At 40.0% G+C, this 26,352-nt stretch overlaps 1 protein-coding gene across 1 annotated transcript; it reads right to left on the bottom strand.

The window, feature by feature from the left end:
• Positions 1 to 10,460: 10,460 nt before the first annotated feature.
• On the bottom strand, positions 10,461 to 21,862 carry calm3a (calmodulin 3a (phosphorylase kinase, delta)). The gene is made up of 6 exons (XM_034097146.2): positions 21,488 to 21,862; positions 16,581 to 16,611; positions 16,027 to 16,170; positions 12,979 to 13,085; positions 12,397 to 12,532; positions 10,461 to 12,149 (listed from the first exon to the last, which is right to left on the bottom strand). Exons 1-6 carry the CDS (start codon positions 21,488 to 21,490, stop codon positions 12,121 to 12,123), a joined length of 450 nt encoding a protein of 149 aa, XP_033953037.1. The 5' UTR covers positions 21,491 to 21,862; the 3' UTR covers positions 10,461 to 12,120.
• Between the last annotated feature and the right edge of the window lie 4,490 nt (positions 21,863 to 26,352).

Below are 26,352 nucleotides of genomic sequence, written 5' to 3'. Positions count from 1 at the left end.
GAAATGTTAAAGAATGCACTTGTGTATGCTGTCTATCAACCAATATAAACTATGTGTTGACTTGTGTTCTTCCTTGTTCTTAGATATTGAAGTTTGTGTCCCAAACATATAAGCAGATGCGTGAGCACACTCTTATCACCCCCTTATCAGATGTTTTACTCATCTTTAGTTTAGACAAAACCTAAAGATGTAACTTTTAGAGTGGACTAGTTTTTTTTATTGAGTGAAATAACAAAAATGCAGAGACACAATTAGCTTTTTTCAAACGCCTCAGCTGTATTGGCTTAATTGTTCCCCATGTGAGTTTAAAAATAACTAATCTAATATAGTCTTTTGTGTAAGTATTTGGTTTGGCAGAGTCTCTTCTTGGATTAAAAAGAAAGTGTTTTTATCAGCAGTAATCTCTGCTAGTTTACATTTCATGCAGTCTTTGGAACTCAAACAAGAAAGGAAGAACCAGTGCTTTAGTTAAATATAAATCAAATCAAGTTCTATTTATATAGCACATTTTAAAAACGAGTTTTGGGTACATGCAATAAAAAACACTTTACTGCGATAGCAAACAGAAGACAATAAATTACAACAGCAAATAAAAAAATCAAACAATGCTCCTGACAAATATAAATGCCAAGAAAGAAAATTCTTGATTTAGATTTTTTATTTAATATCCTGGATACAGTTTTTTGTTGTGCAGCCTTGCATGCTTTGATTTGGCCCTCGCCCGTTGTGAATACTGAATATGCCGTCAAATATTTGAACAACTCGAAGAGTGTTTGACAAAAGTCCAGGAAACAGAGAAATGCTGTTAAGCCTCATTTACCATTACATCTATCATTCAAAATGTGACCCCAAGTAGAGGTACTATCAACAACAAAGTGTACATCCTACACAGGTTGCTCTACTCAATGACATATTATAAATTGTATTGTATTTTAATTATTGCTTAGTCCCAGGAGATTGTGACCTCTTCGTTTGCCTAAACACCCAAAAATAGATGTTACTGATTGACCCATTACAATGATACAATAGCAGCCCAAAGGCGCTTTATTGAATTATTAATGTCGATAATATTTGATTTAGATTTTGTTCATAATGTAAACCCTACCTGAAGGCCCTGATGCAGTCCACTATGGTACAAAGGTGATTTCACTTATGATCCAAATTAGATCTTCTCAGGACTGTGCCTGATTTCCCTGATGACACAGTGATTTCCAGCATAAATCTTACATCTTCAACCTGAGCAGGGGTCTAAACAGGTGGAACAGGGGTCTTAAATGTTTTTAGGCCCAGAACCCATTATTTGAAAGAGAAACGTAGCAAGGACCTACATATACAGTTAAATATTATACTGCGCTTACAACATTTGGAGGGTGACCTAAATGGCCTTGATAGCCTCCACATGAATACAAAACAGAATAATTAAAATTAATAATATATACTGTAGCCATAGCTAACTCACAGTTATGAACAGCTACCGCACAGTGATTTAGCAAAGGTTATAACTTCATGAGTAATAGTTATCTGTGTGAATACAATGTTTTTCTTACCCTTTGAGATAGTAAACTGAATTATCTGTAGGTTGATCTATTTTAATGAATTCAACAAAACATGAAGGTTGTATCCAATTGCTGTAATGATATGTTGGTTGATGGATATAAAATGAACACATCACCATTTAAAGACATAGGATATGATAATGGTAGTGCTGAGGTGCCATTGCTGCTCTTCATAATGGTTTCTTTTCATGACAACTAAAATAAGATGTAGCAGCAATAACATCACCACAACCAACAAAATAGGCACGAATACATATTGCTGCATAGTAATTACATTTTATTGCTTAGTTTCACTCTCATTTGCTTCCTGGCGGTTTCTGTAATTGACAGAACAAATAGATAACAGCGCCAATTTTCAATTCTGGACGGAGGAATGGAGATTCCATTTCACTGTTACACAGCTGCTAGTGCGTGGTAGCATGCTGGCACAGATCACTGGGATATTGTTAGACAAAGACATGCTGATGTTTGTTTTTAATCTTCTTTTTAGTTTCACTCCATCCCTCCAGCCCTCACTCCCTCTCTGACAAACAAAGCTCTAATTTACTTTTAATTACACAAGACACCTGAAGGCATGGATGGCATCCGAGATGTTTACAGTTGCCCAGCCGATAAAACAAACCAGGCTGCCACCTTTAAATAAACAGCAGACAAGAACGTGCAAAACAAACACAGACATACATGCATACTTTTCCAAAACCAGCAGACGGGTTTGGAAACAAAATCCAAACGAGACACCCAGGTCATGATACATAAGTTTATAATAAGTTCAGCACAGCATCAATTTACAATAAAAGCTGTTGTCTGGAGCTGTCTATGAGTCTGTCACTATGAGATGGACATGTCTGGTCATTATTAGGCATCGTTTGTTCCTCCAAGTGAATTCCAGAAAACCTTGCTCCTTTCAACTTACTATTAAAGGAATGAGGTGTCTCATGTCAACCTCTGGCCTGTCTGGTGTCAGTTCAAGCCTGACCATCTGCTTGTTGGTTGGAATATGACGCAAGAATTTGGAAATCGTCAGGAAGAGGACCAGTACCGGTAAGCAAGTGAATTTATCGTACCTCATAATTCACTGAAAGACTGTGAGGTAATCACATATATTTGCAAAACACATGGAGCCCAGGGAGTTTCGGTCTCGGTGGTTTTTCTTGGACTGTTTCAATCCTAATTGAAAGCAGAATTTAAAGTGGTAACACAGATCAAAGGAACTCAAATCCGCAGCCAACAATGCATGTATTGTTACAGTTCAACAACATGATCAAACTCAGAATAGCAGAGTGTGTGTGTGTGTGTGTGTGTGTGTGTGTGTGTGTGTGTGTGTGTGTGTGTGTGTGTGTGTGTGTGTGTGTGTGTGTGTGTGTGTGTGTGTGTGTGTGTGTGTGTGTGTGTGTGTGTGTGTGTGTGTGTGTGTGTGTGTGTGTGTGTGTTTTAGAGAAAGTAAGAGAGAACAAATAAGGAGTTGTTGTCGTTACATATTTCTTTCTTCTGTCAGATTGCCTTCCTTGTCAAGAAATCTCCTCTGTAACAATTACAATGGGTATTCATCAGATGATAGGTATCAAGTCTGCAAGTCATGGAAATGTTAATCACCAATGTATTTAATCAGCCGGCACATGTTTTCAGCTGTGCATGTCATGATGTCTGCCTTCCAAGACGTCAGTTCTTCTCTGTGTTTGTTTTTACTTTAGGAAAACCAGCGGTGGAAAAAAGGTTTTAACATCAATAATGGTAAATACTGCTAATGAGCCGGTGCGACGCTGAGTGTAAAGACTTAAGCTTGAGATGGTGACGGAGATGCTGCTGATTTCAACTGTGAGACCACACACAGAGCATAATTCTGATGGTAACTGTAAATAATTGTAACTCAAGAAGTCACAGTATAACTATGTACTTCATATATTCCACACTAAATGTTTCACACCTGGTTGACCTCTCCAGCCAGCACACCTGCTTCTGATAGATGACTAGTTAAGAACTTAATCCCAATATGAAAGTTTATTAGATTTGCATAGTACTTTTCGATATACATTAAAAGACGTTTGTTGTGCAGTAAAAACTTGACTTGTATTTGTGTATTGGCTCCCCCGCTGTTTGTACTTTCAAAATAAACCACTAATTTGTAATGGAATCAGGTAAACATTGGAGACCTTGCTACACTGTGATGTCTGTCCCATCTTGCTCATGTCTACAGTACACATTTGACTTTGATCACATCCCCAAATATGACATGACATTTTCATATAAAAAATGATGTATTTATTTACCATAAATTAAACTGTTTTTATTAGCAGAACATATTCTCATAGTTGCTTACTGTTATTAAGATGTGTGTCCTACAATAACAAGCTTGTCATTCTGTAAACTGAATTTTGTGGTTTAATTTGAGGCAAAATAGTAAAAAAAAGGCAAATTCTCAGTTGACCGCTTACTTACTTTTCTTATTCTCTTATAAGTCAAGAAGTGTAATTCTTTTGTTTACCCATACATAGTAAAATATATAGTGCTGAAGGACATTTGACAGGCGTAAAGAAACACACCCACATATATGCACAGTGGAAATGTACACAGAAATAATACAACAATAATGATCAAGGCCTGCATTGGTTTACCTTGTTTGATGTAATTCAGAACATAATGGAATTTAAATATGTGTTCTCTGCTAATAGACTATGTTTGTTTTAGCAGCTTTTCCTGCTGTCTCTGTCTAAACAGGCTTTGGAGACTGCATTTCCCACATAACAAATGAAAAGTATGATACTAAACTCAGTCGACAACATCATTTTAAACTTTCAAAAGCTTTCTCTTTGCAGTACACACCCAAACCAAAATGTGTATATTTAAGGGATGTTAAATCAAGTCAACTATTGCATCTGCAACCTAGACAAGCACAGCCACTTAAAGAATCAATCAATCAATCAATCAATGTTTATTTATATAGCCCAATATCACAAATGTTACATTTGTCTCAGTGGTCTTCACAGTGTGTACAGAATATCAGTATGACAATACGACACCCTCTCTCCTTAGACCCTCACATCGTACAAGGAAAAACTTCCGGAGAAAACCCACAGTTTAAAGGGAAAAATGGGAGAAACCTCAGGGAGAGCAACAGAGGAGGGATCCCTCTCCCAGGACGGACAGACGTGCAATAGATGCCGTGTGTAAATCGAAGAGATAATACATTTTACAGCATAGGTAGACCAAATGTTTGGAAATGCATGTGTCTATTAAGATGAATCCACGAGGATGTCAACAATCCTGTGGGAGCCATCAGGGAAGTAGTATGATAAGAGTCAGGCAGGACCACAGTGACAGGTTCAGCCACGACTCGAAGTCCAGGACTCAAATCCTGAACTCAGGATAGAGGATCCAGGACACAGAATCCAGGACTCAGGACTAAGGATCCAGGACTCCGGATCCAGGACACATGATTCAGGATCCAGGACCGCAGCAACAGGATCAGCCACGACTCAGGATCCCAGCGTAGATAGATACCAAAAAGAAATTTGGGGAAGCTGGGTTATTCGGAACATGAGAGTACACAGGTACAGACAGAAGGAAGAAGTAAGGTGTCCCCCGACAGTCTAAGCCTATAGCAGCAAAACTAACGTGTCTACATACATGCACTCCCTTAGGATAGGTTGAGGGAAAGGGGTAGCAAGTAAGAAGTAAGGAACAGAGGTGGAGAGGCACAATGTGTCTACGTACATGCACTCCTTTAGGATAGATTGAGGGAAAGGGGTAGCAACTAGCAAGTAAGAAGTAAGGAACAGAGGTGGAGAGGCACAACGTGTCTACGTACATGCACTCCCTTATGATATGGTGAGGGAAAAGAGTATATAAACTAAGATGTATGCGCCACATCTAAACTATGAGCGCATTGCTCCTAAAAAGTGTTTTTGGCACTGACACCAATCAACAGTTGTGCGTCGGCTCGGCAGGGATCAAGGCACGTACGTTGATGCCTCTCCCTGCTTCCACCGTCTACACACACAACCAAATAAGCCCTTGGATGTGTGTTGAGGTGTGATGAAGTTAGACCTTTTTCTATTCTTCTATTCTCACAAAACTACTGCCATCACTTTTCATTTTTACAAAGAAACGCCCTGCTTCGGGGAAGAGACGTCATGGTCACAGTTTCCCCCTCATCATGTTAAGTTAAATTCCTTATATCCAGTTTAAGACACACACTATAAATACAATTCTTGGGAAGATATAATAAAGCTCTTCGGATGCCCCCTGGAATAGGCTACAACCGCAGATCTTTGTTGCATCATTGCAATTATTGTATTGCGTATTAAGACATTTCAAATTTCTAAATAATTTCTGCCGAACCCTTACGCATGAGGTACGTTATGTTCCACAATTAGAAAGGGACAACACCCTAACAACAATGAAATATCACAGCAGCCCTCTGATCTTTATAACTGGAAAGTGAAAGATTACTAATGTAGTTCCCGTTTTAAGTGTTGAAAGTAAGATATGTTCACTTCCCTTTCTATTCTCTTTTGCAGACAGTAACGGACAGTTTGTCTTAACAATAGTTTTGGTGCTGAACTCGAAAAAACTAAAAACACTAAAACTAGTTGAGCAGTGTTTAGCATCTGTTGTTACTTTTCCTCCAGATATATTTGTTCATCAGCTATGACAATACTTTGGGTTGGTTTTGAGGTTAATGAACATGCAGTTCAATACAGTCAATACGAACAGAAAGCAAATGTGGTCTTTAATTAGAAAAAGGTCCTGCTGGGAATTTTCCATTTAAAACCAGTCCACTGATGTATTGATGAGTACTAATGTTTTAAGAACAAAACATTTAAGATCAGGGGAGCATCGACTCAAACCTAATAGTTTCTTCTTCAAGCTTCCCACATCAGTTTCTGTTATTGATTGAAACTCATAGTCTTTCAGGCATGACTCATCCACAATCTCATTTGAAAAACGATCAGCCTTTTCTAAACAGTGGCTACCATCACATAGTGTTTTAATAAGATTAAGTTTTAATCATGTTTAGCAGAGTACTGTATATTAGAAAAGAACATTTGTCAGTGTGAAAGGGAGATACAGCCATTACACAGCCGATGGTCGTGCAATAGACAGTCTAATGATTATAAAAGCATGCACGTTCAGTGATATCACAAAATATTATGCAGAAATGTTACAGATTTGCTCAGTCAAGTTTTGACTGGAACACTGTGATCGTCATGTTCCTCTGAAGAAGGAACATGTTTTATTAGTTAGATCTTTACATGAGGTCCTATGGTATGATACAATGTTTTTGAACATGACATTTTAAGAACAAAACTGAACACATTTTTATAAATAGACAGTAAAAGCTCTAATACTGCAAGGTGTGAAAACTATACAAAAAGGCACACAGCACAGTAAATAAGTACACTTTAAATTTGGCTTAAAAGAAAATGCAATTCTTTTTTGAAAATCAATTTTTCAACTTCCATAAAATGAAAAACGGTAACATTACCCAATTGTAGTTTTTAAATATGTGTTAGTAGTTACAAATGTGTCCTGGGTTTTAATGCAGTGGTTAAAAAGCTATATTAATGCTGTTTGTGTGTCCTTCTTGAGAAATTATCCAGAATATACTAAAGGGGAGGTGTTGAATTGGTGAGTGGTTAAGATGGATGCCACATAACCGCGGCTCTATTCCTTGTTACGTCTGACTCGAACTGTCCAATACAGACGGAAGTGGCATAAAATCAAGAAAGAAAGAAGACATGTAAAGATTAGTTTCAGGTACTTTTGTTACAATGAATATGTTGGAGGTGAATTAAGTATCACCAGAGACACTGAGCAATGAGCCTCTGAAACCAGACATACCTACACCCTAAAAACGATTCTGTATCTAAGTTTGTTTCAGTGTTACAGCTTGGTAACCAACATAAAGTAGGACAACACAAGAGTAAGCAAATGTGTTAGTTTGGTCACATGCAAAGTGAGCGGGGGAATAGTGAACCATGTCAAAGAGGGAGATTCTGTGTATGTTCTTGGGAGGAGAGATTTAGCTTATAAATTCAACAATTCTCAGCTTTAGATGGGAAATGTTTTAGGGTTTTGAACAGTAGGCTAAATTTAAGAAGCGGGTAAGCTGATTTCTTTAATGCACGGAACTTAAAACAATCAACATCGGCACCTCTATTGTTTCCCCGACTCAGACTGCAAGGAATCTGGGTGTGATCCGAGATAACAAACTGTCCTTCACTGCAAACATCGCTGCTACAACCCGCTGCTGCAGATACACGCTTTACAACATCAGGAGGATGTGTCCCCAGCTGACCCAGAAAGCCACGCAGGTTCTGGTCCAGGCTCTCGTCATCTCACGCCTAGGCTACTGCAACTCCCTCCTGGCTGGTCTACCTGCATGTGCCATCCGACCTCTGCAGCTCATCCAGAATGCAGCGGCTCTCCTGGTCTTCAACCTTCCTAAATGTTCCCACACCACGCTGCTCCTCCGCTCCCTTCACTGGCTTCCGGTAACTGCTAGAATCCACTTCAAGACACTGGTACTTGCATACCATGCTGCGAATGGATCTGGCCCTTCCTACATCCAGGGCATGGTTAAACTGTACACCCCAGCGCGTGCACTCCGCTCTGCATCAGCCAAACAGCTCGCTGCACCCTCACTGCGAGGGGGACCCAAGTTCCCATCAGCAAAAACACGTGGGTTTGCTATCCTGGCTCCAAAATGGTGGAATGAGCTCCCCATTGACATTAGGACAGCAGATAGCTTGCACATCTTCCGGGGCATGGGGTGGTTCTAGTGGGGGAAGGGGGGGCCAGTGCCCCCCTAACACTGACCTCTGACCCCCCTACATTTTTTTTTTTTTTTAAATGTATATTTTCTGGTACTCGGTTTGCCAAAAACCGCGGGATTTTGTTGCTGTAATGTGAGATTGTGCAGACACCCTTATGTAAAGTAGAGATGTAACTGTTCATTGCCTTTATTTTTATATAAATATGGTGTTAGTGCAAACATTGCACTATAACTTAAGCTGAAGCTAACAGTAATAACTATAAGATCTATCTGAAATAAATAAGTGTACTGAAACAAATATCAATAACTGTATTGCATTGTTTTCTTATGCGCAATTACTTCATACTGTCTAGTTCTCTTTTTCATCCTGCATTTATTGTGCCCCCGTCAGAAAATAACTGGCCCCCCAGTCAAATTGGTCTAGAACCGCCACTGTTCCGGGGGAGACTAAAAACTCATCTTTCGACTCCACTTCGAGCGATAGAATTACTAACAAAGCACTTATATACTAATAAAGGGCTGGCTTATCTAAAGCCAGTTGAGTAGCACTTGAAATGTTTTAGCTCTATGAAACCTGATGTACTTATATGATTCTGTTTTCTTCAAGTTTGTATCTTGTTGGTCGAACGCACTTATTTTCACTTTGGATAAAAGCGTCAGCTAATGCAATGTAATGTAAAGTAATGTAACAAACTGTACATATATGATTCCAAAAATATAAACATTGTTCAGGAGTCCCAATTGCACAGTAGCCTATAGTTATAGTCCTCCAAATCCCCTCCCCCAGGCATAATGAGAATAAAAAGGAAACACACAGTGTTTCGCAGTCTAAGGGGTAAAGTCAGATTGCAAAGTGTGTACATTATCACATTATGGATAGTGAGTGTGGTGCACCTTAAGTCAAGTTGCATGTAATTTATAGAGAACTTAACTGGGTTTTATATAATGTGTTATACAGCTGTTTTAAATGTAAGTGTGTTGACTCCTTACTGTCTCAGGCTCACTCTATCATGTCTAAAATTAGACACAGGCAGTTGAGTTGGCTGATAAAACAGCACCACCTAGTGTCGAAGTTAAGGTCAAATCCTGTGCACCTGTCATGTTTTATTTATTATTGGCCATGAATGTATGGTGTCTTGAGGCCAACAATGTAACTAATCAAGTCATTTACTTAAGTACAATTGTGAGGCACTATACCATTTTGATTGTTATTTACATGTCTTCTTTCAGCAGTGGAAGAAGTATTTAGATTGTATGAGTAAAAGCACAGATATATTGCCATCAAAACATACTTTACGTATCAGAGATACACTTCTCATTATGCAGAAAGCTGCCTCTATATCACTGCATCATTATTATAGTTGCATTAACATTCAACTAATTTAAACACCGTACAGTATATGTCTAAAAAGTAAAAGCGCCCAACACTTGTACTTCAGTATTACTTCATGTACGTAACCACAGGAGATAATGTGATAGATTTTAAGCTTTCTTTAAAGTTAATAGTATGCATTCTTTAAGACCCCAATATTAGCATATACTGAACACTCTACATGTATAATGTATGCATGTATGATTAACATAAACATGCATCTTATGAAACCAGCAAAAACATTTACAAAGTATCTCTAGTATTCTCTCATAACTGCAGTGGGAGCAACACCAGTGGGCATTTCTTCGGTTACACAACCAGAGGGATAATCACACCTTCCTGTGCCTGTGATTCAGTTCTTATTATCCTGCTGAGCGTGCTCCTAATTCATTCTCCTTATCTATTCAAACCAAACGATTAGCAGGTGGACACACATCCAATGACCTCTACCTGACCCAGATAACGGCTTGTCCCATTGGCTGTTGGTGCTGCCTGTCAGCAAGAGGGCAAGGCTCCTCCTTTGCATTTAGTGTGAAAGGTCACAACCCTATAGCTGACATGGATTACCACACACTCCTGTTAGAGATCTCATGAGCCACTAAATATAGCCTGTGCCAGGGATAGTGTCTCCAGTGAAGGGCTAGGGTGACCAGCCCTGACCCAATCTCAAACTGTCTGGAGGAGATTAGTGCTCCTTTCTGGCAGGAAAAGAGCTTGAAGAGTGACAGTTAGATTAAACATGACAATGAAATGCAGGTGAAGTAAAGCTCAATTTATTGATTTATGGAAAATATATCACATCTTTACATTTTTGATACCTTCAGAAATTAACAGTCCATTAACCATTTTCTTTCTGACATCCGAATCAAAGATAACCAATTGAAACTCCTCAAGCCGAGCAGCATTTAAGTTCCGTGCATTAAAGAAATCAGCTAACCCGCTTCTTAAATGTAGCCTACTGTTCAAAATCCTAAAACATTTCCCATCTAAAGCTGAATTATTTGCTACAACCCAAATTCATCTCTATCTTAAAGTCCCTTTCCAATAGCCCAAATGTAACACTTAAACTCCACCACCTGTAGTTTTGGTGAATATACAGTTTATGTATCCTGTTCAATAAAACAGCAAGCAGATTGAAGTTTGAATCACCAGACTACAAATTGAAGATGAGACACCAAGCACGGGACATGAGTGTAACATATAGTTGTTATAGCAGCAGCAACAGTGACTTTTGGTTTCTTTTTCTTCTTTTACAACAAAACTTTTTTTTTATATCCATATGGTTTATACCAAAGTGCAAATATGTTGAACTGCTTATATTTGTTATGTTATTACATTAAGTAGGTTTAATATAGTCTAATGAACTACGAGTCTTGCAAGAAGGTTGAGGCGTTAAGAGTATTATGGCACATTTCAAAACCAAAGATAAAACATGTCACATGTCATTAACTACAACAATAGGCAATGCAAACTTTACGACACACTAATATATATATGTATAGATATATCTGGTGACCAAAGTTAGTCATCAACACTTTAATATTTGAGAACACATTTATAAAGCATTACATCAATATTGTACCATCAGGATATCTGATTGCAGGACAAATATTTTAACTGCAGTCCTTTAAGTATTGTTTTCACAATAATCCTTCTGAAGCAATGCAACATACTACTGTCCGTCTCCAATCAGTGCCGTGGGCCATGTAAAGCCCACAACTCAAAACCAGACAATACATCATCCCCAAGAGGAAAAAAACATCAGCACTTTTCAGTCTTTCGTTCTTGTCTGAACTCTTCCAAGGTTTAAGGATGCTCTTCTGCAACCCACCACCAATAAACACCCCTATATCGCAACTATTTGCTCTTGCAATAATCAATAGTGACACAAATGTTACAGATAGCTATATAGTTATGTATATACCTCCAGTGTGTACACAGTCTGACCACTACCTCTGATGGGATCAGAGCGTCCTTGTTGTGACAAGAGACCGCCACAGGAAGGGTGCATGCAAGAAGAGTACTTAATTCAGTATTTAGAGTTCTTTGTTGAATATTGGAAATAATTAAATAGCCAACTTCTCTATACGAACTGTGGCATGGGCTCCTACCCCTCTGCCATTTCAGTATTGCTCTTTCCTCTAAATTAATCAAGGGCTGGGTGACTCAGCAGAATCTTGGTCTGAAGTCAAGGCTTCGGCAGACTTAAAGCTTGGTCCATTCACTTCTTTAGGGATTATTCTGTTGGTGTTTGATTTACAGAATTTGGATATACTGAAGCACAGATTGTTAAGTTCAACAGAAATAATGTTGGGGGGTAAGTTTGTTTATCATTTGAGAATTGTTCCTTTTTTTGGTTCTTAAAGACAGTGATCTTAGGAGGACAAGCAACATTGAGAAGCAATTCAGTGTTCTCTTCACTTGGCAGTCATCATCTGGACAAACTCTGTGAACATAACAGAAAACAATTCTTTAATGATAGTTGCAAATGAATCCGTTTAGGCTTTTGGTACAGTACATTTTAAAACATTGTGTATATGTTTTCTTGTTCTAAGAATGTATTAAATATACAGAGATTATGTTGTTGTAAAAACTAGTTGCACAGAGAACAAGCAAGTGCAATGTTTTAATTAGTGTCTATTAGAGAAAAAAAATGTATTTTCAGGAAGAAACCAACAAAAAGAGCATCTCACCTTCGTAGTTGACCTGCCCATCGCCATCAATGTCCGCCTCACGGATCATTTCGTCCACCTCCTCGTCAGTGAGCTTCTCCCCCAAGTTGGTCATGACGTGCCGTAGCTCTGCTGCGCTGATGTATCCGTTACCATCCTGCCCATGGCCAACAAGAACCATTGTTAATGCACTATTTAAGATTCTATACAGTACAGCAGCTAAAAACTGAAAATATCACTTATGTTAGTTTCAGTTTCTCTATTATTAGGTTACACGAAAGATAGGTCAGTAAACCTAATGATCTCTATTCCTAATCCTCAACTGTACATTGAGCCTAATGCTAAATATTTGCATATTGGCATGTAAAAGATAATTGTTGAGCTAGCAGAGAGGCCTGATCCTTTTAATGGATGAAAGTGCTGTTCAAAGGAAAAATAAATAAGCTGTGACCTTGTGCAAGGGAGTTTAATCACATAAAAGACTTTGTCCATGTTTTGTCTTTTCAGAATTTGGCTAGCCATCACAATGATACAGTGGATAAACACATCTGTGTGGAGATCCTATTGAGAGGTTCTAGTTAGGTCCACTCGGTCCTATCATACCTTGTCAAAGACTCTGAAGGCTTCTCTGATCTCCTCTTCACTGTCTGTGTCTTTCATCTTCCTGGCCATCATGGTCAGGAACTCAGGAAAGTCAATTGTACCATTACCTACACGGTCACACAAACAGAGCGAGGTCAGAGCAGTTGTCACCAGCAAGTTGTGACTACATCAGGCTGTGTTCAATCTTGAGTAGAATCCAACGAATACATCTGCATTGCTGAAACTAGTGGCACTACTTATTTGTCAGGAATAAAATATGTTTGAAGCAACAGCATTAAGATGACGGCCTATCACATGAGTAACAGGGAAGGGGTTATCTGCCAGACAACAGTCACCAGAGAAAATGTCACATTTCTTAAGGATGACGTAAATGTCATGGTGGTAATTTAAAACCAAGTGCTTCCACTGATACCCTAAATATCTCTGCACTGCATAGACTGGGCAAACCTCCTTGGTGGTTTAAGGCAGGGGTTCCCAACCCCTGGGCCGCAGACCGGTACCGGGCCGCGGAGGTGTTACTGCCGGGCAGTGTTGTGCTAGTTACTGAAAACCAGTAACTAGTTACCATTACTAGTTACTTCATTTCAAAAGTAACTCAGTTACTTTACTGATTACTTACACCAAAAAGTAATGCGTTACTGTGAAAAGTAACTTTTTAGTTACTTAAAAAAGGGCTCCCATTATATTAATGCCCTTATAGCCTTCATTTCAGTACTGTTATTGCATTGGAGAATAATACAATCTGTTGATCAACTTGACATGCATTATATGCAATCTGGATAGCATCGATATTAGCTGGCTTTACATTTTTGTATATTCTTTCTCCAGGTAGTTGGAAAAAGTGTTCCGTTTCATATGCCGTGTGCCGCCCGGACATGCTATCATGCTAACTAGCTCCCTGAAAGCGGGTGACTCCACTGTAGCGATAGCCTGCATGTGTTCTACAACATACCGTGCAATGACTTTATCGACTTTTCCCTGGCTAGCAGTCCCTTGGTTAAGATCCAGCCGCTGTTGCTTAGGTGCAGGTGGAGTGGCGTCGGCTGAGTCTCTGTGGTCTTAGCTACTAGCTTCATCCCAGCATGTTGTTTTTACAGATGTTTTAAGAGATTTGAATGACTGGTTTGGGCAGTAGATAGGCTCTTTGACCCGCCATGACACAACTTACATTTAACTAAAACGTTCTTTTCTTTGTGCTCGACAAAAGTGAAATAGTGAGAATATCTCCAGGCGGAGAAACTCGACTTGAGCTCCGCCGCCGCCATGATAGTCTTGTTAGTAAACAACACAAACACGCCCACAGCCCGTCTCCGCATGTGACACAGGAAGTATTTAAGTACATTTACTCAAGTACTGTACTTAAGTACAGTTCTCATCTCTGTTCACCTGGCTGTTGACTATATACAAAAACTAACGCAGTAACGGAGTAACGCACCATGTAGTAACGGTAACTGAGTTACTGAATTTAAAAAGTAATGCGTTAGAGTACTAGTTACTGCCAAAAATAACGGCGTTACAGTAACGCGTTACTTTGTAACGCGTTAGTCCCAACACTGCTGCCGGGCCACAAAATAGCTGAGTTTATTGTAATATTTGCAGAATTATAAATATATAAAAATATTTTATCATAATATTTGTAATTTTCGCACCTTTACCAGTCATATTATTTCATCCAGTAGCCTCGTTAAACTTCCACCAGAAAACAGTTGAAAATTGCTGTTATGGTGTACCGAGGGATTCGGCGGCTCAGCCTAAGGTCTCAGCCTCTCGTTCGCACAAGAAAGTTACCGGTGCTCCAAGTAGGAAGAGGAGCGCACAGGCGACAACCGTTTAACTGCAGACTGTTATGTTTATGTGGGGAAATGGCAGTGCAGACATTATTTGAGATATATTTCAAACTCGGACTTCATTTTAAGGACATGTGTGTCCAGAGGGTGTAGAGCTATTTGTTTAAGCACCGGATTGGCAAAACAGGAGAGTCTGTAAACCAGTCTGCCTTGATCTATGAATTCATGTCCGGGACTCTCACGGTATCTGCTGCCCACAGCTGTTTTATAGAAGGAAAACCTCCTTCACTTCATGAAAGTGAAGTGCAGCACCATCGAACTGCCCGATTACTCCCCCTTTTATTAGTTTTATGAAGGAGATGTCCGGTCACCAAAGCGCAAGATGGGTGTGTGTGTGTGTGTGTGTGTGCGCGCTCTGCTCAGCTCTGTGTGTTTGTCACCGACATTTGTTTTCAAATGACCATGAACAGTCATTTACACACAGCTGGCTAACTCCATAGGTATATGTGGGTGTTCCCAAAAGAAGTTAGTTTAATCTTAATCTCGATGTAGTGCTAAATGCTGTCGGAGTGCCTGCCACACACACACACACACACACACACACACACACACACACACACACACACACACACACACACACACACACACACACACACACACACACACACACACACACACACACACACACACACACACACACACACACACACACACACACACACACACACACACACACACACACACACACACACACACACACACACACACACACACACACACACACACACACACACACACACACACACACACACACACACACACACACACACACACACACACACACACACACACACACACACACACACACACACACACACACACACACACACACACACACACACACACACACACACACACACACACACACAGTTGATTTATCCGTTTTGGTTTAAAAACTGAATAACGTCGTTTTGGTTTACCGTTTTTCCGAAAAACAAAAAAACGACACTGGTTCTTTTTTAAACGTTGTTAATATGTTTTGGATGCATATTGTTCTTGTATTTGTTCAGGCTGTTACATACAATTAGCCTCTGTTGCTACCTGCTGGTGGTGAGTAAATCTGCCGGTCCTTGGCACAATAAAGGTTGGGAACCCCTGGTTTAAGGCATGAGCAACAACTGACCAAGATTACCCTTTACATTGTGGCAATTAAAAGTTTCAATATATCATTTTATTGTGTGTTTGTGTGTTTCCTCCTCACCATCAGCATCCACCTCATTGATCATGTCCTGCAGCTCGGCCTCAGTGGGGTTCTGTCCCAAAGAGCGCATCACAGTCCCGAGCTCCTTGGTAGTGATTGTACCATCGCCATCCTTGTCAAACAGCGAGAATGCCTCCTTGAACTCTGTGCATTGACAGAAATAACACTAGTCAATACAGACACTTCACTGTCATGCTTTCAAGCAGCCTGAATAGAAAACACGTGCTCAGCATTAGCAGGGTGTGTGCATGACTAATGCAATGCTATGAAATAATGTTACATGTGGGGTGCTGGACCCCTGATTTAAACAACAGCACAGCATGAGTTAAAGCATTGGTGCATCTGTTGATTCCTAGAAATTGATGTGCCTATGTGAGTTTTTTCACGTGTAAGTATTATCCTGAGACTCCTTTTACACTTGTCAACCACCAGCAATTATCCTCACAGATCTCTGGTTACTTAAATCTCTGAAGACATTCAAGTTTCTCAGGTTTGTTGGAGAACGAAGGTGCTTAACCTAAAACAAACCAAACACTGTTAAGGTATGCCCTCACCAGCAATCTGCTCCTCAGTCAGCTGATCAGCCTGTTAACAAAAGAATAAGACATTGATAAAAACACTGTTAGTCCAACATGAAAATCGTATTGTGGGCAGTCCTGCCAATGATTATCATATATTTTATACTTTTTAGTTCGGTAGATTTATTACAAATGTATTGTTTAAAAGTCAAATGTAAAAGTAGTGAGTAGGTTAGTTGAAATATGAGGGTTTTTTACATTATTGTCGAGACAAAAGTCAATAATATCTGAGGAAATACGGACGGATAAATAATAATTTGTATGTATTTTCGTTTACCAATAGGGGTATTTTTTAATAGCATAGGCTACTTTTTCTGAATGATAAGCGAGCGGTTGTTGTTAATGCCGCTTCCGGTAACACAGCAACAAAAGGGGCAGGAATTATGATGGCCGGTCTTTGTTCCCAAAATTGACGGGGGGAGAAGTTGGCGACAGTGTGTGTGAGGCTTGAGAGATGCCGTTGGTATGTTTCTCCGTTGTTTATTGTGTTTTGCGTACTTGATCTATTGCCTTATTGTGTGAGAGTGCTGTTGCGCAATGGACGGCTTTTACGCAGCGTGGTTTGTGTGCACTTTGTTTTGTTTGGTGTATATTTTAGACAGCGCAGATGGTGTTCAGTTGAGGTTTTCTGGGTTGCTTGGTTTCAACTAGAGAAATATACTTTCTTATTAATTAATTTAAGTTAATGATGTTTTGTAAAATAACTCACAATTTATCATTTGAATTATAATACCCTGAAAAGCAATGTGACTGAATTATTATTATTATTATTAGAAATAATGCAAAGAGGCATACAAAATGTTTATAATTTGATTTGCATGTGAACTAACATTTGTTTGTCCTCTGTGTTTTGAAGGTTTTCAACCTGATGAAAATCTGATGCAAAGTCTGATTTAAAAACTGCTGAGCAGAAAATAAAGTTGTCCAAGCGTCCTCTGTTGCCCACCAGCCTCTCAAGTTTGGGCAAAACACTGAATAAAGGCCAACACTCTTGACAATTATCCTAGGGAAGACTTATAAAAACTAGATTTAATTGCCTTCACTGATGGTGTGTATGGCTGGAGTTGCTGGAGCCCTTTTAGTCTGACTTATGACAAAATTGTCCTTCAAATCCAGTACTCATTGTCAATTGTGACATTCATCTTATTGGGAGGGTGTTCAAGGTTCATATGCTCAAGATCTATTTTCAATGCAGTGTTCTGTAAAGATCAGAGGCAATAGAGTGCCACAGTCCTAAAACCCGGAAGTAAGTTAGCATTTTACCACTTCCGGTTCCTTCGACAAAAACCAATGCAATTTCTCCATAGGATTTTGGAAAATAGCTCAAAATAAGGTCTGTGGTTGACACAAATTGAAGAGACAGATCACGTTTTGTTCAGCCGGATAATATCCACATGTCTACCCTACTTTTATAATTTTCGAATCATAAAACTAAATCGATAGATTTATGATCGATAGATTTTAGGACGCGTCACTGTGGCACTCTATATCCTAAATAAATAACCTGTTCCTAACAATATGGATAAGGCTACAGTATTTAGATATGTTTTTTTTTGCCATATATATGTCATAATGCTTTTAATTTGAATTGCCTTGATGTTGAAAATGTGCTGCATAAATAAGCCTGCCTAGCCTTACAGTTGTTAAGTATCTACGAGTTTCGTTTTTCTACCATGCACACTCGGAACACCTCAACATGACTCAGCTGCTCTTCTTTGTGTAGAAGGTAACTACAGACTTTTAAAATGAACATTTTAAGCTTTCGGTGGGTGAGTGTTAATACTCAAAGATTTATTTTAGGTGAATGTCACTTTGAAATCTTCCAGTACCATGATTATACAGATATAAGCTTTGGGTTTGCCTAATGAGAAGCACTGGCAGCAGATTTCACTCTTCAATCATCATCTAAAGATCTATGCCAATGCACTATAAACAAAGTAATCTATGCCAATGCACTATAAACAAAGTAATTCAAAACAGACTGTGATATAATCTGACAGCTGGGCACAGTCATTGCCTACGAACTACCAAAAGACTATCCCTTCAGACAAAAGGCTATTAAAACAAGCTAAATATTGTGGAACACCACTTCCTTTATTGAAAGCGTGCCCAATGGAGAAAGTGGATTTATTGGCTTTATACTTTATTTATAAAACTTATATTTTATACAATTTGGCTCCATACACATTTTCGGGGTGGCTATGTTTAGGTGGCAGACCTAAACATTTCAAGTCATTTTGATAATCACTAAAAATAATAGAAGACAGACTCGGAGATAGGGGTGGTTGTGTGGTGGAGAAGACGGTAAAACTGAACTGGGAAAAACATAGCGTCAGTCAGCGCCGGGTTGACTTCACAGCTGTGAGTTTCACAGTCTGCATGTCGGATTGAGCCACCTTGATTCCAATCTTACCTACTCCTCCTCTAAATACAGCATGCTTCCTGCCTCATATACATAGCCTGGTACTGGTTTCAATCAAATGTTACATTCGGTAAATTGTATTTCAAAAATGTATTACTTTGGTCAGCTAATTTAGAAAAATTCATTTAAGCCATAATATAAATAAAGCCCTATTTTTAGATAAATTAATATTTTTAAAGGATCTGCAGGAACCCTAATGGGAATTCAGTTTATTTTTTGTATTAAGTAAAACATATATTAGTATTTTACACAAACCCACATGCTAATATCAGTGGGTCAATGTTGCTCTTAAGATTGCACTTTTTGCTTTGGCATTTCTAACACACAATTTATTTTCATTAACTTAATTTGACAGGTCATTTTGCCACTCCTGTGAGTTCTTACCAGGCCTGTCTAAGTCAGTCAACATGCCCACTTCAGGCTGAGAAAGTGTGATGAGGGACGAGTATAAATACTCCATAGCCAGAAATACACACGCCAGCTATAATTAGTGAGACACGAACAGGGTCGCCAATGTAGCACACTGAATATCACAGCAAAACTAACCACCTCTTTGTATCTTCTTTACTGAACAGATGTGAGGTGTAGTTTATCATCATGGGCTAGCCCCGTGCCAACTGTTGCTTGACATTGCTTTCTGCTTTGTGAAGTCCTTCATGTTGTCAGGAAATTAGATTAGAAACAACTGGCATATTCAGGTATAACAAGAATGTACTAGCCACATGAAATCCCAATAGCCTACAATAATATAGTACTGATAAAGGACTTGTTCATTCGAGTATAACCTAAGTTAGGCAATTAAACAAGTAAATATGTAGATAATGCAACAATAAATAAATAAATGGTTCCTCTGTTGCATCACAGAGTGAAGCATTAATTGGTTACTAAAAATGTTGTGCTATTTCAGAACTAAAGAGATAAACGCTAACATTTCTGTAGCTCAATAAGGTGTTAACACCATGTGTTCCTCGAGTCAATTTCTATGAGTCACCGTGTTGGTTTTGGGGAGGGGGTTGTGGGGATAAAGAAAAGGGAGCAAGAGAGACTGCAGAGTATTCACTCCGTCCACTGCAAACCAGTTCAGCGGTGCTGAAGCAAGCAGTGTCTGGATCAGAGCAAAGCAAGGTTGAGTGTAAGAGGATTTGTACAGCTGCTGTGAAAGTGCTCAGCAAAATTGCTGCTTTTCAACATTATTAAACAAAATATCGCATTTTCTCATGTCGAATATAGAAAACTAAGGGCCACAGGTGATTTATTTTCATGCATGTGACTCAATGGGGTTATGTAGTGTCCTTAAAATCTAACAGACCATGTGTCTGTTCTTGCACAGTACTGTAAATAAGAATAATGGCAGATTAAGACATTGGTTATAGTGCCACTGTTGGGTTTATTTGAAATATGTATTTTTAGCTGTCATTTTTGAGGGGTGCACTGCGGGTCCTGACAGCCTACTGCACCAAGCATGGTTTGGTTCAATGCGGGGGAAAGGGAGGGCGGAAGGAGGGGTGGCAAAGAGGATCATTCAGCAGGAGCAGAATGCGGATCCACGTTATGGCGCAATACGTAACGGTGGAGATGCTGTCAATGAGGTGTTTCGAGAGCACACAGCCCAAAAATGTTGCAACACAACCGTCATAATATCCATGCAATGTGAAAAACAATTGTTGCTTATGGTAAACCACAAACTACTACCTGTGAGCTGTGTTCTTATGTAATCGAAATTGTTGGCGATTACAACCTTTTTTCCCGCTTGTTGCGCATGTCACTCTACATCTAAAGCCTCCATGCTGTTTTGCCTGCAAGAGGTTCTACCCATATTGCACCAACTTGTAATGTGGGATGTCAAATGGTAGTTATCAAGACAGTTAGCCAGAGCTTTGATAGTCATCTTGCAAGATTAACGAGATGGATTTCAGATCGCCTTAACACTGGACGGTCTATTTTTACACAGCACCTCCTTCACCAGCACCACCACGCCCACTCTCGACTCAAAGCAAAAGAGATAAAAAACGCTGCAAACCTTGATCCGAGCATGGAGGTTAAACCACAGTATTTACACACACTTAAAGGAAATTAGCTAAATTATAGCTATAACATAACAGCAGAGAGCATACGGTGTGGTTCCGCTCGCAATACGACGTGCACATTAAGCTGCGCAGGTGATAATAAATACATTGGTTTCCTTTGGTTTACTTCATATGTAGAAAAACACTGAGTAACATTGTGATATAAAGATAAAGTGATTATCGACAACGTTTGTGCACATCAACCTCAGGACTTACTGCAGTTTATCAAGCTTGTAAAAAACATTAAACAGCTATCTTTAGCTCGGATTAAGTTGGTTTACTGAATGACAAGCAGAGGATATGTTTCATTGCAATAACGATTAGTTTGCTACTGCAGTGTAATCATATTAACGACCTAACGTCAACTAACATGGCTAGCGTTAGCCCGTACTCACCATTGTATCGTTGACGTTTCGAGCTCCGTGAAGATGACGACAAATCTAAGGTTTTGTATTGACTTTACACGTAAGAAGTCCTTAAATGATATCAAACTTTATTACAATATATGTTGTGAGTAATCTGTGGAGACTGTCCCCGTGTTGCACCAGAGTGGCCCGGAAACCTTAATCCAGTGTGTCCTATGCCTGAGTACTGTATCCTTCCGCCGGTGCCTGTTTGGTCCTCCCACTTAATGCAATTTCAAAAATATTGAACACTGCACAGGTGGAAGTGTTTTAATTGCAATATACGTTTACTATTTGTTATTAAATGGCTATTTCATACATACGCTATGCAAAACCATAATTCGTGTTGCTCTATATTCACCAAACGCGCAAAGATACCATCCTCACCACCCAGTCTCAAGGAGTGACAGTGTATGGAAGATTAACAATGCCATACTCCGCGTTCCGTAGCCTAATAGTGAATTATATAGCTCCAACATTTAGTATGACTGAAAAAAACGTTTCTATACATAGTATGTGAAATTAAGAATAATAAAATACAAGGATGTTCTACTGCACCAGAATATTCTGACATATTGGATATATTAGTAAACTTTTAATAGAAAATGTAAAAAAATACATTGCTCCCACTGTGCAGAAGCAGGGCCCAGGCAAATTAAAAAGGAATCTCAAATAAAGAATTCCTTCTTAATGTAACAGATGTAAATATGCAGTGGGGTTTATTTAATTTAATTTTGTATAATCACACAAATGCTGTGTTTTATATTATTTTATTCTGTGTTCTTCATTTTATTGAATGTTAAATACCTGGCAAGGTCGGAGATCAGTGGGCGGAACCTCTGAAGTGTGGGTGCTGTGCTCAGGAGTTTATTGTTGTGAGGACTTTCCCCCCTATATATTGTGTCCCTCACGTTTCCTCTTCCCTTTTTGAAAATGTTCCACGTGAGAGGAGTCACTGTGAGGGAAATTGATATAAAACTGATCATTTTATCTGTTGTCAGTCATTAAACAGAGATCGTCTCAACTTTACGCTGGCTCGGGTCTCGTCCGTTATCAATATTGTTTGGCCCGTTTGCCTGAAGTAAATGTTGTCTTTTTGCTTTATTTTCTTGTCAGTGTACCAGAATGCGTTTACATGTAAAGGCCCTGACACACCAAGCAGTCACCAGAGAACTCACAGACGCCGACTGTTGCGTCACTGTGTGCTCCTGCGTCTTGGCCATGGCTGCATCTCAGGTCGATTAAATGGAATCCTTGCGTCCCTCACTTGCGTCGTTTCCCTGCGTGTAGTCCCTCCCACCAGGGAAGCATGGAGAGATGCAAGGAAACCACGAGAAGCAGGGAAATTAGTTTTAAGAGCAATGGGACGTCCTTTCTAGAGTGTCACATGAAGCGACGTCCATTTGTGATGACGCCGCACAGCTGTTCGTCTGACAGCAGCCAGCTCTGACCCCGTTATTTTCACAAACACCCCCGCCTCTGTTAGTACACATTTACTGACACAAACATTTGTATCATTTGTTGTAGACCCAAATACATTAAATAAAATAAGAATTCATTCTCAAAAAAGATAAACGCCATTCTTAAAATGTATAAGCGAAAAAAGCGATCATGAAAATGTGTCCAATAAATGAATTAAATTATTTTTGACCACTTTGTTGTTCCGACACATCACATATTTGTAACTAAATTATACATTAATTTCAATAAAACACAGTATAGACTGAGGAGTGACTGTTGTGAGTTTCATGTATTTTCTTCACTCCGCTGGGAAACTGCTCTCATGTCAAGAAGCATCAGATCAGTGCATGCACCGCATCGTCCAATCAGTGAGCGATACACAGTATGGGGGCGGGGAGAGTATCTGAGGATTTCATCGGAGGATGGTTTGCTGGTTCCTCGATTATCGCTCCTCTATTATCGCCCCTCGATCCTCGGTCCTCCGGCAGAAATAAGCGCCATGGCTTGGTAAGATGGCGCAGACAAATCAACTTTCGGTGATACCGAGGACCGAGGAAATGAAAATAATCGACCTGAGATGCAGCCCATGTGTCGCACTGGAACACACTGCAAAGACTTCAACCGAGCACGTACAAACTGCGCATGCGTGAGTGCCAATAACTCTCCTTACCAGCAGGCGGCAGTGTATTCGTCATTCAAAATAGGCAACAACCGGACACAGAGAAGAAGAACAGACTGCTTGATATAAACAAACAACAAATAGCGTGTGCGTTCCATTTTCACTCTCGTCCATCAAAAACATGTTTCGTGCGGTACTGGAGCTATCAGCCATTGGAGTGTTGCTTGTGGAAGACATTCTCAAGCAACCGTTTTGCTTCTCATGCACTGATTCGCTAGCTGAACAGCCAATCAGAGTGATTTCTTTGTCCGATTGCCTGTGGCCAACGCATGTTGAATCGGCATGAAAGACCAAATAAGGCGTGTCACGGCCGACTGTGCGGGACACACCAAATTGAGTTTGGGCGACAGGGTAAGCTTCGTCGTCCGACTAACGACTTCCTTTAAAAGGAAACCAAAATCTTCTTGCAGGGGTTCTGTCTCACAATAGAGTGCATCATAAATCTATCGATCATAAATCTATCGATTAGATTTACGATTAGAAAATTATAAAGGTAGGGTAGACATGTGGATATTATCCGACTGAACAAAACGTGATCCGTCTCTTAAATGTGTGTCAACCAACCACAGACCTTATTTCGAGTTATTTTCCAAAATCCTATGGAGAAATTGCATTGCTTTTTTGTCGAAGGAACCCATGCGCAGCTTACCTCGGGGTTTTAGGACGCATCACTGTGGCACTCTATTGGTGAGTGTGCATTTGTCTCGGTGGAGAACAGGTGTGTTCAAGACTCGTAAAACAAAAAAAGGAGATCATTGGCTTCCTGAATCATTTTCATAACCACTTTTGAAAACAAAGTGACGCCCCTGGTCACAATAACAACAATGTTTATTTCTGAAAGAGGGACTCACTCTGCGTTGACTCTCTGTTGGAGTCCCTCAGACAGCCGAGGAGCAGGGAGCCTCTGGGGGCCAGATCCGCCCTATGGACCTCGGAGACCCGGCCACAGTGCGGGTTCTCCGGGAACACACACAACTTTGTGGAGCTGCTCTCCAACATCTTCATTAATACATTGAATAATCGGGCAGTGTGTTCAGTGGCGACTGGTCATTAGGGGCAGGTCGATCTAGCCCCTCTCTCTCACTGTCTAAGTCAGGGGTGTGAAACTCAAATACACAGTGGGCCAAAATAAAAAAAATCGGTACTAGTCGAGGGCTGGACTGGTTCAATGTTTATTGCAAAACGTATTGAAATGAACTTATTGCACATATTATTAAACCTGGAACTAACAACGCTTAAATGATTGCCTATAAAAACAACATTAAACATTAAATAATCAGTTGCATTCATTTCTTATGGCTCTATCTGTCATTTCTTATGATTACATTTTCCCACAGGTTTAAAAAAAACAATGCCCTGTTGTCATGAGAGAAAAAGTGCAGAAGGAAACATCCATTGAAACTCAGTTTGCTGATCTGTGATGCTAGTTCAAGCCAGACACTTGGCATCTCATCTTGGATGCAAGTTCATCAATGTTTGGGGTCAGGCTCTGAGCTTAGGAGATCCTCAGGATTGAGTGAAGGTGTGCATGCAATATACCGGCGGGCCAGATCTAATAGTAATTCAAAATTATCCGGCGGGCCGAAATTAAATCCACCAAGGGCCTGATTTGGCCCCCGGGCCTTGAGTTTGACACATGTGGTCTAAGAGAATGGGTGCTGTAAAAACTACACTCCACATGCTCGGAGTATTTTTCAATTCAATGTGTGAGGCAGTGGATCGATTGATATTGTGACCTCGGTGATGAGTGTCTGTGTTTTCCTTATACCCGGACCCCTGAGTTTGACATATGTGCTCTATCGGAACCATGGATAGCCTACAGCCAGTGGCGTAACTATCGCCGGTGCAGCCGGTGCAACGCACCAGGGCCCAGAGCTGGCCAGGGGCCCCAATGGCATTGATTTCACGCAGTCTTCAAAGTAACCAAGCAACCTAAATTCATTTGTAATTTGTCTGTCCAATGACCTTGCTCCCTTTCATGACATGTGATACCTTGCGTGAGGAGCTAACCGTTTAATCAACCTGTACTATTTACACACGGCATCTATTGCACGTCTGTCCGTCCTGGGAGAGGGATCCCTCCTCTGTTGCTCTCCATGAGGTTTCTCCCATTTTTCCCCTTTAAACTGTGGGTTTTCTCTGGAAATGTTTCCTTGTACGATGTGAGGGTCTAAGGAGAGAGGGTGTCGTATTGTCATACTGATATTCTGTACAAACTGTGAAGTCCACTGAGACAAATGTAACATTTGTGATATTGGGCTATATAAATAAACATTGATTGATTGATACTGTACTGTAGCTAGCAGCAGCAAGTTCGGCAGCATTATAAAAAATGTAATAGCTTGCATTTATAATGTACAGCAAACCAAAGCAAAAGTGCAGCGCTCAAAAGAGAAAGGACAAGAGAGAACAAGGAGATGTAACAGCTACATTGACAAAATTAGACTTTTTTTTGTCATACATCGTCCTCAAAATTGAGCACTAACGTTAGCAATGTTGACGTGCAGCGGCAGCGGCAGCCGGAGCCGGAGGCTAACGATAGCTCACCTGCCTCACCACCATCATTGCCATCTAGCTCCACAAGTGAAGCTGTATCCGTGGCCGTGGCTGTGCAACCTTCTTCTCCAGCCAGCCAGGAGGAGAGGCTGGATTTGGCTGTGGTCCAACAGTTCCCCCAAGGGGACTCTATGGCGCTATTGAGACCCCCGACGCCAAG

This window comes from Pseudochaenichthys georgianus, chromosome 13 (assembly GCF_902827115.2).
Source record: "Pseudochaenichthys georgianus chromosome 13, fPseGeo1.2, whole genome shotgun sequence".
NCBI lineage: Eukaryota > Metazoa > Chordata > Actinopteri > Perciformes > Channichthyidae > Pseudochaenichthys > Pseudochaenichthys georgianus.
Note: the sequence above shows the minus strand (reverse complement) of the source record. Positions and strands in the feature narration are given on the sequence as shown.